This window comes from Canis aureus, chromosome 31 (genome assembly GCF_053574225.1).
Source record: "Canis aureus isolate CA01 chromosome 31, VMU_Caureus_v.1.0, whole genome shotgun sequence".
In the NCBI taxonomy this organism is placed as follows: Eukaryota; Metazoa; Chordata; class Mammalia; order Carnivora; family Canidae; genus Canis; species Canis aureus.
In genome coordinates this window covers 41,036,221-41,052,839 of record NC_135641.1, presented here as the reverse complement: position 1 = coordinate 41,052,839, position 16,619 = coordinate 41,036,221, and the positions used below count along the sequence as shown (strand labels likewise).

Below are 16,619 nucleotides of genomic sequence, written 5' to 3'. Positions count from 1 at the left end.
CGCTCCTTTCCATCCCAAACCTTGAAGACAAGAAGATGACAGCATCTGGGCACCTGAGGCCTTTATGAGCGTGAGTGGCAGACAGCAGGTGGATGGCAGTTTGCGATGACCATTTTCTTACAACACTGGCACAAACCACATGCTTCTCATACGTCTTGATGCTAAAGAGTCTGCCCAAAGACCAAGCCTCCCCACGCTGAGCTTGCCAAACCCAACACCTGACCAACCTCTTTCCATTTTCAACCCAAACTCCAGCCTCTGAATAGGAGTCTATCATAAAAGGAGCCATTACATAATGTTCAGCAATAACAGCTACAGCCTCTATTTTAACTGCCAGTCCCATTCTCATCTGAATATCTCTCTTCTTCTGGGCAAACTTCCCAAGAACTGTTTATTCATTGGTCTACGCTATACGGATTGTAAAATGCCTTCTGGGTCTCCCTGACACGGTGGCTATAGGGATATTTAAAGAGTAAACCTGCGTGGTGAGAGGATTTGAACTCCTGAATGCAAGACGGGAGCCATCAAGAAAAAGTTATTAAGAAGATATCAACCCGAAGAGAAAAAGTCACTGGATTAGGAGGAGGAGCACATTTGATGTCAAAGACACGCCGATGACGAGCACCATCTGAATGTGGAAAGTTTTAATATGTTTAATGTGCTGTCTGGAAACGTGTACTCAAAAGAATGCTCCAGGAAATCTCTGGCCGTGTATTCCATCTAGGAGAAACAGAGGCGTTCGGAAAGAAACAAAAGGAGGAGGAAAAAAAAAAACCTCAACTCTTGATAATATGACATGCTCAATGCTGATAAAAAGGCAGGGACAAAGTCAAGAGAACTGTGGACACGGCTGAGGTACTTTAACCTTCTGGCTTCCAGGGCAAGCCTGTTCGCACGTCACCCTGAACTGCTGGGAGAAACAAGTTTTCTGTTTACATTTAAGGAGATCTACTTCCTGAAGAAGAGGGAGTAGGAACACTCATTTGGCAATTAATACCTGCAAGCTTAAAAGGGTAAAAAAAAATGAAGACGACGTAAGAAATATGACAAAACATGTGCTAGTTGCCCTCTAAGAACAGTAGGACGGAGAGGCATCTGACTCTCCCTACCCCACTGGTCCCCTAATGAACATACATAGGAGAAGAGTCCCCAACAGTACAAGAATATAAAGTGGCAGACGTACCACCCTCCAGGAGGGTATAACTATCCCATATTAAATAAGCAAATCAGTAAAGTCTACATTAACACTTCTGTCCTTAACTTAATGGTTTCCTTACTTAAACACTGGTGACTGTTGTAATTCTTCTTCAGAGATTATTAAAATCCTAAAACCAAGAGAAGAACACCTGGGTGAGTCAATCAGTTAAGCATCCAACTCCTGATTTCAGCTCAGGTCATGATCTCAGGGTCGCGGGATGGAGAGCCCTGCATCAGGTTCCCTGCCCAGCACAGAGTCTGAGTTTCTTGCCCTCTGCCCCTCCCCCCTGACTTGTGTGCTCACGTGTGCTCTCTCTCTCTCTAATCTTTAAATAAAAAAATAAAATACAAAACCAATAGAAAAAAGTTGGAAATTGGGCTGATATTTATTCTTTCTTTTCATTCTTCAAACTAGCAGTTACCTTTTTATTTTTTTATTTTATTTTGTTTAAACCTCTAAAACCAAAGACAGTTAAATTTATGTACCATAGGTTCTGAAAATGTAGACACCAATATTCTGATTGCTGATGGGCATTCACTATGGTTTATATAGCTATACACAAAACCTCAGGTCAGGAAACCTGGCAAGCATAGTACATTGTCAGGCATATGAAGGGAAGCAAAACTTTATTTAGCTACACTGATCTATTCAGAGGTAGGAGAAATTATAGTGAGAGGAGCAGAGGTACTTTATTTAGAAAACAATAATTCAAAATACAGCTGCTCCATTTCACTCCTCGTTAGATATCCAAGAGAAATGAAAATATAAATCCACACAAAAATTTGCACACAAAGGTTCACAGCAGCATTATTCATAAAAGCCAGAGCGAAAACAACCCAAATGTCCATCAACTGATGAATGGATAAACAAAGTGATACGCCCATGTGACAGAGTTTCACTTGCCAGTAAAAAGGGTTTAATGTAGTGATCATGCCATTACATGGATGAACCTTGAAAACACTACGCTAGGTCAAAAAAGCCAGACACAAAAGACCCCATGTTGCAGGATTTCATTTATATGAAATGTCCAGATTGGGCAAAAGACCTACAGAGAGAGAGTCGATTAGTGGTTGCCTAGGAGTATGGGGAAGGAAGAACTGGGAAGCGACAGCACCAGAGTTTCTTTTTATCATGATTAGAAGGTTCTAAAATTGTGGTCATGGTTGCACAACCATATAGCAAATTCCATTGGATTGTATACTTTAAAAATAAGTGAATTACATGGCATGTGGAGGATATCTCAATAAAGCTGTTAAATAAGCAAAGCTGCTGAGTTGCTTCTGTCCACACTGTGTTCACTATTGTTCTTATTCATTTAGCTGATAATATATATATTCTTAATCTTCATTCATAATGAGGATGACTTTTCATGTTAAGGAAAGAATCATCCTTTCACTGTTACCCCTATAAAATGACCAACCAAAGTTTCGAACTTAACATGACTCTGGATAATGAAAATTAACAGTCTCTTATTTAGAGGGCCAGAACAGAGCAGCATATCTTGGCAAGAACTTGTACTAACTAAATCCAGAAACCATCAGGACAAAAATCGGGAGGAGGCGGTGGCCTGTGGGGGACTGGAGAGCTTTCTCATGACTGTGGTGGTTCTTTTGCATATACGGAAATGTTTAGAATGTCCTCTGCACAGCTGCAAAGTATTAAGGATGCTGTAAACACACACAAGGTAAGCTTCGCCATATATACTCCTGACACATGTAGAGGCATAGTTCCGTGGCCAGTGGGCAGCTCTCTGTGATGGTATTATCCAACAGGTGGTTCAAGTGCAGACCCTCCCTTAAAATGTCACCCCACCCCACAAGGGTGTGCCAGGCAGGGCCTGCGTTGTCCCTCATTGAGGTCAACCCTGTGTCTCCACAGGTCCTGGTTGAGATGCAAAGGTAATGAACGCCTCCGATGCACAGCACAGTGAAAGCCTCAAAGCATGAGTAGAGCTCTCCATGCCAATAGTGCTCTTGCAAACATGGTGAACGTCCTAAAACCCACCAGGCTTTGTGCAAGAAGGGTGGCAGGCACCAATCTCACAAAATGGCACAGTACAAAAAAGGCAAAGATCGCTTTATGCCCAAGCGAAAGTGGCATTAGGAGAGGAAGCACAGTGGCTCTGGTGGGCCAACTATGCCGATTTTCTGCAAAAAGGATAAAACTACAGAGAAGATTGTGCTAGGCTTGGATGTGTTGGGCCCAACTTCAGAACTAAGAGAATGCCAGCTATCGAGTGACGCAAACTGAGGCAGCTGGCTGGCTCAGTCAGTAGAGCATGCTGCTCTTGATCTCGGGGTTATAAGCTTGAGCCCCAAATTGGGTTTAGAGATTGGTTAAAAATAAAAATTAAAAGAGATGAAGCCTTTTGAACTGGGAGGAGATGAGAAGAGAAAGGGCCAAGAGATCTAGTTCTAAGCTTCTATTTTGTTATATTATGAAGACAATAAAATCTTGAGAGTATGCTCAGAAAAGTAATTAAAAAAAACAGAAAACAGAAAACATTTGGAGAGCTCACATTCTCTGAGGAGTCCTGATCCTTGAACACAGATCCCCTGAGCATCACACCACACGGGCCCTTAAGAGGAGGCAGCAAATACCAACAAGTGTCTCAGGCAAGTACTCAAAACTCATGCAGACTTTTGGACCTTTGGCCTTTGTTCTTTTTGGTTAACCCCCCATGCCTCCTCTCTCCCAACCTCCTCTCCGGTATTTTCCCATGGATTTTGGTTTTGCTTGCTCCTTGGGTCTGTCTTCCCCTTCATCTTAGCCCAGGTTCCACACAAGGCCCCCGAGGATACTGCTATACGAGGTCAAAGCTAAATGTTAGAGCCCAAAAGAAAGAGCAGAGGAAATGAGGGAGACCCAGATGGAGCCCCGGGGGGGAGGAGGGGGAGAGAAGAAAAATGTCAGGCACAGAGGCTGCTGCCCAGGCCGAGGCACAAGGACATAGAGGCAAACTCAAGGCAGGATAAATCTTGGGTTGACCCTGCTAAGATGGCTATTTTCAAACCACTCTGCCCACTTAACAACTGTGTCCCAATAAGAGGAACTTAACCTATAAATGTTCATGCTGTTAGAACAATCATACCTGATTAGAAAGACAAATATTTCCCTTCAATGAGAATTTTTAATTCTTAATTATTTATTTATTCATGAGAGACACAGAGAAAAGAGGCAGAGAGACACAGGCAGAGGGAGAAGCAGGCTCCCTGTAGGGAGCCCGATGTGGGACTCGATCTCAGAACCCCGGGGTCATGCCCTGAGCTGAAGGCAGACGCTCAACCAGAGCCACCCAAGTGCCCCCCCAGTGAGATTTTTAGAATACACATAGCGCCAGTTTGAGAAGTTTGAGATTCAATGGTGTATAAAACAAATGAGCAGCTTTTCTCATTCCAGGCTTTAAAGACTGCTTCCTAAATAAAATATAAAAATGTGATTTTATTAACTAAGATTATTAAGCAGCTTCTACTTAGAGCTGAGGTAGACACGGAGAGCAGTGACATGCTGCATGGCCTGAAGATGTCCATAGTCTTTTCAGATTTTGGTCATTTGTAGGTGCAAGAAAGTTTACTTCTGAAGAGAGAATTAGAAAACTCTAAGGCTGCTGGAGATCACAAACTACAAAAGGGTGTTCTGTGCATACCAAATTATAGCAATGAGGAAGAAACCATCAAAACACAGAAATAGAGCGCAAGAATATGAACAGGTGGGCAGCCCCTGTGGTACAGCAGTTTAGCGCTGCCTGCAGCCTGGAGTGTGATCCTGGAGACCCGGGATCGAGTGCCACGTCAGGCTCCCTGCATGGAGCCTGCTTCTCCCTCTGCCTGTGTCTCTGCCTCTCTCTCTGTCTCTATGAATAAATAAATAAAATATTTTTTAAAAAAATATGGACAGGTGGTCTCAGGGCTCCAAGTACATATGCAAACAGGAATTAGGTGATTGAGCGGAGTCCCACGATGCTTTCCAAGTTGAGTCACATCTGAATACCTTGGGTTTTTTCTCCTTTTGGTTAGTGAAAAGGGAGACCAGACGCTGCACTTTAAACTATTCATGGCACTTTGGAGATCTTCCTGGGAGCAGAGCACAGGGAGAATGATGAAGGGGCAAGGGCTAAACCCAGAAGGCTGACAGCCACCGCCCTGCACTTGGATGTTACTCCAGGTGTGACAGGACAGCTCTGAGTGGGGCACTGACATGATGTGGGTGTTTTTCAAGATTTTATTTACGTATTTGTTTGAAAAAGAGAGCGAGAAAGAGAGCAAGTGTGTGTACATGTGCAAGCAGGGGGAGTGGCAGAAGGAGAGAGAATCTCAAGCAGACTCCTCACTGAGTGCAGAGCCCAAAGCGGGGTTGGATCTCATGACCTGAGCCAAAACCAAGAGTCGGATGCTCCTGAGCCACCCAGGTGCCCTTGATGTGGATATTTTTGGAAACTCTCTCAAACGACCTCTGTATGGCAAATATCTTCTGCTGGCAAAAGTAGAAGCAGAAGAGACCAGTGAGAAGGACTGTCCAACCCTGGTGAGAGATGCCGGCCTGGGAGTCCAGCAGCAGCAGCGCAAATGAAGTAGACGTGGCAAATTATGGCTTCAGCAAATGCTCCTGAGACAAAGCCAACAGGCCTTGCTGACAGGCTCGAGAGAGGAAGACGACAAGATGCAAGGGAAGACTCTGGGTTTGATGCGCAATGGAGCTGAGGAAGCAGAGGCTCTACTCAGAGAACACCCAGGGTAAGGGGGGCAGGGACAGGAAGTGGTAACTACACAGGGATGCAGAGTCAGGGGAGAGCATCTTGTTCTGTTGGGTGATGGAAAGGCATAGTTGTTTGTGGGTTTGAGGTAAAAGATACTATAGTACGTCTGGTGGAAAAGACCCAGAGAGAGATTAAAGAGTCAGGAAGGGAGATGACTGTATCCGTGGTAAGAAGGGGCGACATGCGTTCCACCGGCAAACATTTACTGAGCACCTATTAGATATTCTTTGTTCTTGAGAGGTTCATGGTCTAAAGCAGAAGAAAGTAATATAAATAAGTCAGGCAGCAAAGTAAGACCCAATAGAGACACAAAGTATGACTGTACGACAGTGGATACAGGGTGTTCAGGTACCAGGATAGAGTGTGGGGAGGAAAAGCAAGCACATACGGATATCAGGTGAATGGCTGATTAATTTATTTGAATTACTGATCCAGTTTGGGTAAATATTTCTCAAGCCATTGTTCCCAATTTTACTTTGCATAAGACAGACTTTTACTTTCATGCTCCTAAGGAACTTCACAGAGACAAAGGATATCTGTGTGGTGTAAAATGGAGCAAACCCAGTTTTCGTAGTCAAGAAAAAAAATCTGTTATCAGAACAGTTCATCTAGTAATCTTTTTTTTAAAGCTTTACTTACCACTTAAACTTCTTCCCAAGTGCTATATAAATGAGTTCCGAAATCTCTTTTCTATTTTGGGACATTCAGTAATACTGACAAACAAGTTTTACAGAAAATAAGTACTGTCCCTTTGTGAGCAGTGGGCTCTACGTTTGGCAGCACCGCTCGAGGGGCCAGGCAGGGGTCCCTGTGGGCCTGGGCATCTTGCCGAGGTCGGTCAGCCCCGGTGTGAGATCAAAACCTGACTCACCTGCTGAGTGTCCTGCTCTGGCCAACCGGGCCAACCAGTCAAGTACAACAGAGGACACGAATACACAGTCCTTGTATTCCAAAGATTTGTACACATTGTCAAAATGATCCATCAAAAAAAAAAAAAAAAAATCAGACTTTTTTTTGATGCTTCAACAGTAGTATCAACTGAATGAGGCAAGATTTCCTGTTAACAAAAACTGCAATTGGATATTTTTAAAAATCATCTAGTAATTCTACAACGAAAACGCTTACCTCTGGAACTATTAATGTTCACCATCACAGATCCCTGAATCGCAAGCTAAAACGATGCCTGGGTTAGTGTTTTCCACTTGCACAGTTTGACCTATATCTCCCTCTTCCCACACCCACCTGCTGGGCTGCGTCTCCATTCACCAAGTGAGGCATCATGGCTACTTCTCCGTTCAGCAATGGTGGCAGTTCCAGTGGGATCTGGTCGGTCATCATCATTGTGACGTACATTCATGGAGAATTTCCCTCAACTGGCTTCCTGCAAAAGAACCGCCATTTCTTAGAAAGGACTCAGGACCCCCAAAAGTCACTTATAAGAACATCAGCAACTTCAGTGCACCATCACGAAGTCAGCTGAAAATCAAATTATCCTAATCCCATAGTGCTGCATTATTATGCCAGGTCTGAGGCAGGCGTGGGGGTGGGGGGGGAGTGGAAATCAAGCAAAAGCAGGGAAACAGCTTGGACTAAACCACCGACTCCAGTCTCCAAGCAGCCGTGTGAACATAACCTCCCGGACCTAGACTTGATCATTGTTATAAAAATTTTTTAAACGTATGAATAATAGTAACTACCCTACCCCAGGGATCTTTCTGGGGCTAAAATGAGAAAATACTGTGAGGGGGTCAAGTGTCAAACAAAAACTGGTGGTATCATTACCTTTAATTACAGAAAATAAGGCCAAAGAGGATGGCCTATAAAAACAGGTGTTCCCTTTCATTAGGATCAAAACACTGTTCATAAGCAGTTAATCCAAGTAAGTTAACAAAGGTTGGACTGCAATTGTTGCAATTTCTGACCTTGTCACTAATTTGGTAATTAATCATGTTCTAATTCTCTCTGCCCTCGTCATTTCCTTGAATTGAATGCACCTGCTGTGCATTTATACATTTATCACCGTGCAGCTCTTGAACCTCCTTGTATCTCAGAGAGAGCCCACGGGCCTGGTGCGGAGGAAGGCTGAGGCTTTCAGGTAGACCACCTTGCCTCCGCAGAATGATTTTCATATAAATACTCAAAACAGCACAAACCCCAGTCTTATTTCAAAATGGTACTTGCTACCAATAACTAGCTTTCCAATTCAACAGTGGGGAAAATGACAAATTCCTATTTAGAATTATAACTTGTTCTTCAAGAAGTACTTATATAACCCTTCACTTATGCCTAAGAACTTAGGGCACAAAAAGTTTAATATCACGTGCAAAGAAGAGTAAACAAAGACACATTTTAAATCCATACAGAAATAAATACACATATATATTCATCATTCATAATGAAGACCCTCCCCCCAATATCAAATTCGAGGGTATCTTATCAATGAATCCTTCAATACTCAATATCCAAATCAGGCAAAAACAGTGGGACAAATCATTTAATGATGGTCTCAAATTTGTCTCAGACACGTGACAGAAAACATTTTTTCTCATTCTTAAACCCCTCCATTCTGAACATTAAATATACTTCCCTCTCCTGCAATCCCACCCAAAAGAAACTCCTTCCCTGGAAGTATCAAATGATGCATAAAAGCCACCCAAGAGATTGTAAAGTTTTTTATTTTAAAAAGGTAAAATTTTACACTATTCATTATAACCCCATTTGGAGAAACTAATTATTTTAAGCACCAAACAACGAAGTCTTGTCCCAACTAGGAAAGCACATTCTATAATAACAGGTCTTATAATTCAGTGTTAATAGTACCATCATGCTGTTTTATGAGGCAATTACTCAGTTCCTAAGCAAATAAAAAGTACAAAACCCAAAGCCCAATAGTTTATCCTGATGAAGGAAACAGATTCTTACACAATAAAATTAACGAAGATAATTCCATTGACACTATCATGACATCACTGTTTGACTGAGTAGGTCAAATAAGGGAGAACTGATGTCTATTTCAATTTTATTCCTAATATACTTAATCCTCCTAGTGCATGAGGACAGGACAGCTACTTTCCCCAGACTGCTGATGCTACACAGGCTTGTTTCTTAAGTGGAATGTTTTATTTCATGCTTCTTCCAAACTGCAGGTTGGATAAACAGGGCAGTAATTTACATCAGGGTCTGAGTATAAAGCCCCCGGGGTGAAGTAGCACTCTCCCCCCCCCCGACTCCTCCCAGGAGCAGTTCTAAGGCATCTGCTGGTGAGGCTGTGGTGCGGGTTATGGCTCGGACTTCCCTCCCTTCCCTGCTAGAGCTGGGCCAAAGCCCTTTGCCACATGAGCAGCCCCGGTCATCTCAGGGACAAGTGCAGGGATGGAACCCGCTTCTCTTTTTCTCACCCCAAGAGGCAGCGGGAGCAAACAGACTTCAGGGCCTGCCCCCACGTATTTTGAGCCTCTCAGAGCTTCCATTAGGCCAGAGAATAGCAAATAATGATCCCCACCCCCCCAATCCACCCAAACCACACAGGACTGAGGTCCTCAGTTCAGGACCTACTTTGGGGTGTAGCTCCTTATGCTCCATGGGGTCCAACCCAGCTGCCGGATTTTGCAGTACTGGGGCTTGAGACTCCGATCCTATTAGCCAGTGTTATTGTATTCCTAGTTCTCACTGCCTCTTGGGGATAACTGCAGGTACCGGGTGGCAGGAGACAGTTGTAATCTGAAACAAAATTCAGGCGTTCCTGGTCTCCTGTCCCTAATACCAAAGACCATCTCAAAGCCAACGTATCTAATGGTGACAATTCCAATTTAAGAAAACTTCTGGTGGGTGCCAAGTTAAACAATGGCACTTGCTATTAACAGAACGCTCTCAAGCACAGATGTCAGGTCCAAATTATGGAGTTAAACTCCAGGCTCTGCCAACTGGGGGCTTAAGGGGATAGAACCTCATGAGGCTTAGAAAGGTCCTATAGATGTAGGATGGGAGAGGAGGGGAGACTCACACAGAGTCACGAAAACACCCAGAGAAACCACGCCCACTGGCAAAAAGGAGATAACTATTATATTTGCTTTTGAAAACTGTACAGGCAACTTTGGGTAATGCAGCTATTCTATAAAGAAAAAAAGATGCCTGAATCCTTTTTCCCCCCCACTACAATGGATTATCTACCTCATAGATATTATAGCGGTTATTGCAGATGACCCAGAGGGGGGCCGGGAGGGGAAGACGGGGTGAACTGTACATAAAAGAAAGCCAACTATAATATGACAATCACCCAGACAGCAATCAGTGAGAATTTATAAACATCACACACTCCTAATGTCTAAACTCAACCACACTGTTAATCACAGAGGAAACTGAAGAATGAATAAAGTGAATAAAAGCCACCCTGAACTCTGGCACGGAGCCTCACTTCTCCATAACCGAAGCTGTTGATCCTCTTTTCCCTAGGCCACCGGCTTGCTAAAATCCACAGCCTGTTTTCTAATCCCTACAGAGTTTTATCAGAGGTAAACCAGACTTTATCCTAAGTGGAATATCAGGCAAAGATTCACCGGGGTGGGGGCAGGAGAAAAGCAGCAGACAGTATCTAAATTCTCATTTCTAGGCTCTGTGCACACACATAGAATAGTTTAATTTGCCTGGAATGCAAGAGATATATTGAAAAAAGTAAGTTATCTCGAGGCAAGATAGCGCCCGCTATTTAGCAAGGCAACTGCCAAGTTGGCCTTTAAAATTATCACGGGATACAAACAATTTAGCGCCACAGATTGAAGAAAGGACAAGAGAAAAAGCAAGAAGGGGATTTATAAAAGAATGAAAAGCACGGATGCAAAACGTAAAACTTAGGATCCATACTAGTATCTTTTTGGTCATTTCCCAGTGATGGGTGCGGGGCGAAGAGAAGCAGAGAGTTATCCCAATACCAGTGCCAAGTCAAGTACTCAGGTCATAAACTGGGAAAACCACACCTCCCGAACCACTGACAGTTAAAGACTGAGTGGAGCCAGAAGGCTAGGAAGGCTTGCTAGGCATCAATCATTCGATCAATCAGCTCCTGAAAAGTGAGTCTCCACTGTTTTGACTGGTAACCCAAACAAACAGTACAGGTCCTCCAGTTAAGCAGGTGTGCCTCAACCCCACCGCTTGGAGGAGGCATACCAGACACCTGACAACTTTGTAAATGGAAGGAAGAGATGAAGCAATAAACGTGGAAGGCCTATTACGCCGACGGTTAACTCGGGAGACCAAAACGTACTCTATTCGTAATGACTGCGGATGGAAAGGACACATCTTCATGATAGAGCAGGCTGGCCACAACTTTATTTTTTTCTTAGGGATGTGGGGCTATGGTTTATGACAATACCGTGTACACATCACAAGGTGAAGGTGTTCAGGACTTACGGAAGCATTCAGACCTGATACATCCAGAGATACTCAGCCCTACTTTGAGATCTTATGTGTAATTTTTGTTTTATTTCCCCCCTTTCTCATTAGAGCAATACTGTAAACCACATCCCCTCGCGTTTCAGGACCATATCCTAAATTTGCTGCCTTACATCTTCCCTGGGCTAAGAAGCCAGATTGCTAGTCATGTACACACACGGAAGAGGAATGATGCCTGTGGGGTCACTGAAGCTCCCCTACGTGCTTTCAACCATTTTCCTTGATCATTTGCTGATTATCAGCTCTAAGGGAAGCTGAGTGGCCAGATGGGTAATCCCTGGAAAACTGAGCTAGACTGTTTTTTGTTATAGTCAGAAAGTCTCGGGAGAAACCACCTTGACAAGACCCTTATTTTCCTGGTCTGGGTTCCTTCTCCTCTAGACAGATGTGTATCTGAGCTGGCCAAATGGATCCCAGAACTCATGTATTTTATTCAAGGCTGTACCACAGTCACATTGTCCCCCTCGCACACAACCAAGTTCTTGCAAGGACCCCCTTCTTTAGACCACTAGCCTTCACACATGAAGAATAACCATGGGCCGTAAAACTAACACGGATTAAAAAATGGAAAATAGACGACCCCTACTACAACGCTTTTTTTCCCCTCATTCTCTGAACTTTTTTATCCTCCCCACCACCACCACCTACAGAGCTCCTATTCTTCATTTTGTTCTTTATACCCATACTTCCATTTCAAAGAATTTGGTAACAACCACAGGCCTTCACCACCTCTCCCCCTAACCACACATCCGAACACTAAAACCACAAATGCTTCATGCCCAGTCCGTTCTAGTCTTGACTGACAGGGGTGGGACGCCACGTGAGCACTTGTGGTTACCTTCCCCCTCTCCTACAAGAGCAAGTCCTTTGCCATCTCCGTTACCTGCTAGCAAGGCCCAGCATTAAGAGAAGACATCCCGAGCTAAGGGCAGGCAGGGGTGGGGGCTGGGCCCTCTGAGAAACAAAATGAACAGATCCTCACTGTTACTAAGACATGTAACTCCATCCAAATATGCCCCAAAGCTTTTAAAGAACACCTTATTTTAAAAGACTGTTACAAAAGGTCTTCAGTTTTTACATTACTCTAGGCAACTGGCTTATTACTTTTTCCTCGTATTTTGCTTCCCCTACTCCAAGTCTAAAAAGGTTTTCCATGGTATTTTGGCCCGAGCCTATACCAAGAAACATACTGGCCAAATTCATGAAAAACCTGATTCTCAGGAGAGAACCGCAGATCCATTTCCAAAGGCCAGAGAAAGCAATTATATACCAGGAAGCTTTTCTAACTTGAAAAAACCAAAGCCCTAATCACTGCTAGGAGAGTTTCAAGTCACTGGACCTGGCCTTCAAATTAGTAACAAAATGTCCCTGTCCCTCACTCCGTGGGCCAATGACCCAAATTTCCTTACATTAATTCAAGATGTGAATTAGCAGTACAGTACCCAAATTAGTTTCAGATGACAAGAGAAAAAGAAACCTTAACAACACCAAAAGGAACAAAGTATAACCATCAGAACCAAACAGGCCAGCCCAGCTGCACGCAAAGGAGGGGACTCTCCCTGTTAAATCTCAACTCAGCACTGAGGCAAGGCTCCCCAGCTCGCTTTACGCACACTGTGATGTGGTTTTTGACTGACTTCTAGACTATCCCAGGGAAGTGTCTAAAAAGGCTGATGCAGGAAGAATGCATCTGATCTGTGTTAACTTTTTGCTTCCCTTCTGCAGTTTAAAATGCACTTTCCGAAACCAAACGGGTTCCTTGACAAAAGGGAAATTGATGGGAACCCATCGATTACAGGAAGCTTTTATATAGCGACTGGACGAATAAATAATCTAATAAATATTAATCATCTTCAAAATTCATACCAAAGATAACCAGGATTCCATAACGTTTGTGCGTTTTCCAACAAAATACACATGAACCAATCCCATTTGCATGATCTAAACAGCAGGTGAACATTTTGCTGGCAGCATGCTGGTTCTACAGCCTGAGAAAAATATCGTCATGGGCACGTTAGCAAAATCAAAGATTGATTCACACTTCAAGAAAATTTCCTTCTCGACCAAAAATACCAATTGATTTCTAATTGCGAGAAGCTATCGTGGGCTTGGTTTCAGAAAACTGTCAAATGTATCAGGTAAAGGTTCTAGCGATTTATATAATAGTAGTAAGCGGGGAAAAACCTTTTTCCTGTTGCAAAGGCAAAAACAAAACAAAACAAAAAACCCCAGCAGTAGTCAGAAAGACAACTGGACAAACTTCTCAATCACAGAAACCAGGGGTTTTGCTTTGCTGGGTTATGTGTGGGGCACAGGGGTTTGAGAGGTTACTGAGAAATTACTGTATTCTCTTTTAAAACAATGTGACTATTAGGCAGCTAATGCTTTATGAGTGATTACAAGTTTCTAAATGGCTCCCAACATAAAACTTATAAGTCTAATAAAAATTTATTATGACAAACGTTTGTGCAGCTGATTTGCACTTGTTTGCACCACAGCTGTAGGAATAAAAATGCAGAAAAGTCAAATTTTGACAAGAGAATCACAGAGCATAGAAAAAAAGAAACAATAACTATGTTCCTGAACCTCCTCTCATAGCCATGGCTTTTATGCACGTATGCCAACAGGCACGAAGACTGACAGCTCCCTAATGTGTGGTCTTCCTTTGTAAGCTCTAGGAGCAAGATTTAGAAAGACAAGGGGCGGGGGAGAGGCGTTGGAGAAAGGAGGAGAGAGAAGGAAAAGTTAGCTGTACACATTCCTACAACCACTGTAATGTCGCCATTATCGTTTGCTGTTTTATTCTCCTCCTCAAAAAACTCTTTCCCTACTGCTCCACACTGGGTTTAAAATACCTTGACTGGTATTTCAAGACCTAGAAACTGAATATGCCTGTCATTTCTGGCCTTCTGAGCAAAACCAGAAACAGCTTTCTAATGATAACTATGGAAACACCAACAGCAACCTGAGGGGGAGAAAAGGATACAAACAAAATACTGTGCAATCATCTTTACCTCTGAAATTGAGAAAAAATCTGCTCAATCAACACACATCTGTTTTAACCACTTGCCCACGACAATGAGAGCAGAGCTTTTCTTTCCCTTCCCTACAACATGAAACCAGTGCCCTGCGCCTAGCTCTGCCCATGCAGGTTAGCCTGTGGCCATTTAGGAACCTAGACACAAGAAAACTGGGGTGGTTTTAGTGCTTTTGCTTGCACTCACCTCTCCCATACTCTGTGAGCTGGGAAGGTGCTTGGGTACAGGCAAACATACTCTACTCTCTTTTTTTTGTTTTTTTTTAATAAATCAAATTATTCAAAAAAAAAAAAAAAAGGACATGGAGAGGGACTAAAGAATTTTATCAGATTTTTCACAGCCCCTCTGCAATCAAGAGCTCAAAGGACTAGTGAGTTGTAGTAAACAGCATTACAGTAGAGCGACCCCAGGACTGAGTATTGCAAAATCTGAGTTTTAATCCAGGGTTTGCCCATTTACTCTGAATTTGACTTTATTTCTCCTTTTATAAAATGACAAGATTAGAGATTAGCCTTTAAGGTTCCTTTCTGCTCTTAACAGACCATGTTTCAAACACCATTGCCAACTTAATACACATTAAACTCAAGCTAGGAAAAGTTTACTCAAACTCTGAAAACCTATAGTTACTCTTACTTATAAAAGTAGAACCTGAGCCTTCTGCATAAAAGAGAGGAAGAATCTAAGTAAATGTTGGAAAAAGAATGTATTGAGCAAATAGTGATGGTAATCACTGTTTTTATGCCAATGAAATCTAATTTTACAGCTGAGTTCCACACAGCTGTGGAAGAAAGACTCTTGCCATGGCTTGCCACTTGAATGAAAGAAGGAGTGGTGATAACTGCTCATGCAGAAAAACCTCTTGAGACATGAGCAGTACCTGGAGGTATGCACCCAGCTGGTCGGTTGAGGCACAAATTGTCTGGAATTTGTCTTCTTGTCTGATATGGGTTCATTAGCGAAGTTAAATCACAGTTGTCTAAAAAAGTTCTCAACCTTAAAAACACTCTTGCTTTTTGCATCCAATTATAAACACAGGATATTTAGGTACAGCGTTTAAATCCACAAAAGAAATCCTAGGAAATCGAGTTTGGATTCAAAACACCACCATGTTGCTGCTGCCCCAGATTAGAATATATAATGGTTTATGCGACAAATAAAAAAGAATTGTCCATGGTGATCTGGGGAACAAGGAGGGATACCAAGTAATCTAATGTAGGCCCTGCCCTCAAGAGTACCTAGATGCTTTTTGTGTGTGCTTTTAATTTGCTTTGTTTAAATGGCAAAGCATAGCCATGTCCGAACTCAAATTTACTATACAGAAGGCACTGTTTTAGTGGGGGCGGGGAGAGAGATGTCTATGCATCTAAGGATTATTTGTAAACATTAGAGTCATCTGAGACTACTTGTATAATTCTCCATAAATATTGCTTCCATAGCACCCAATTCCCAAGATGTCCCAAATCTTTAAGGAAACCTAAAACCTGAAGGGGAAAAAAAATTATGTCATGTATATTTACAATCTCTGGACCTGAGATCCATATCCATGTATATATAAGTAACAACTTGGTTCTGCAAATATTAACTAAAAGGAAAAAGGGCCCATCTACCAAAAACAACAACAACAACAACAACAGTTGACCAAATGTTTGTTTGCTTTGTTCATTGTTTTTAAATGATGTTTAAAGAAGTTTACAGGTGTAATTAGACATTTTTATTAGAACACCTCAACTCTAGCTACAGTCTGCACAATAAATCCGACATCCCAAGGATGATAATCTAGCACCTATAAGGAAACATTCCAAAGCTACGAACCCTTATTTACACATATATCTAAGCTAATTTTCTCATATACTTTAGCCATGGATGAGAATAACTGAAAATATGTATTTTCAATGACATTTGGACTGTGCAGTCATTTCTTTATATCCCTTTCTGCAGAACTTTGAAGAAAGTCTAGAAAACTACAGGCCAAGAATGGAAAGGTCATTTCTCAAGGCCCCTTCAGTTCCAGGCCTTACCCCCCCACCCCCACAGCCCCACCCACCCTCACCCATCTATCTCCCAGCTGCCAGAGAAGGTAGACAGAGATGAGAGGGAAGTCAAAGACATGCTCTCTTCCCCAGGACCAGAATCTCACTCCCCACCCAGCTCTGGGGCACAACCACCTGCCTGGAACCCT

At 42.7% G+C, this 16,619-nt stretch overlaps 1 protein-coding gene across 1 annotated transcript in view; it reads right to left on the bottom strand.

Moving 5' to 3' along the window:
• FNDC3B (fibronectin type III domain containing 3B) overlaps positions 1-16,619 on the bottom strand; it is a 338,585-nt gene that overhangs the window by 258,516 nt on the left and 63,450 nt on the right. The window contains exon 2 of the mRNA XM_077880348.1: positions 7,197-7,335. Coding sequence (XP_077736474.1) covers positions 7,197-7,307 — 111 coding nt within the window. The 5' untranslated portion in view covers positions 7,308-7,335. The remainder of the gene's footprint in view (positions 1-7,196; positions 7,336-16,619) is intronic.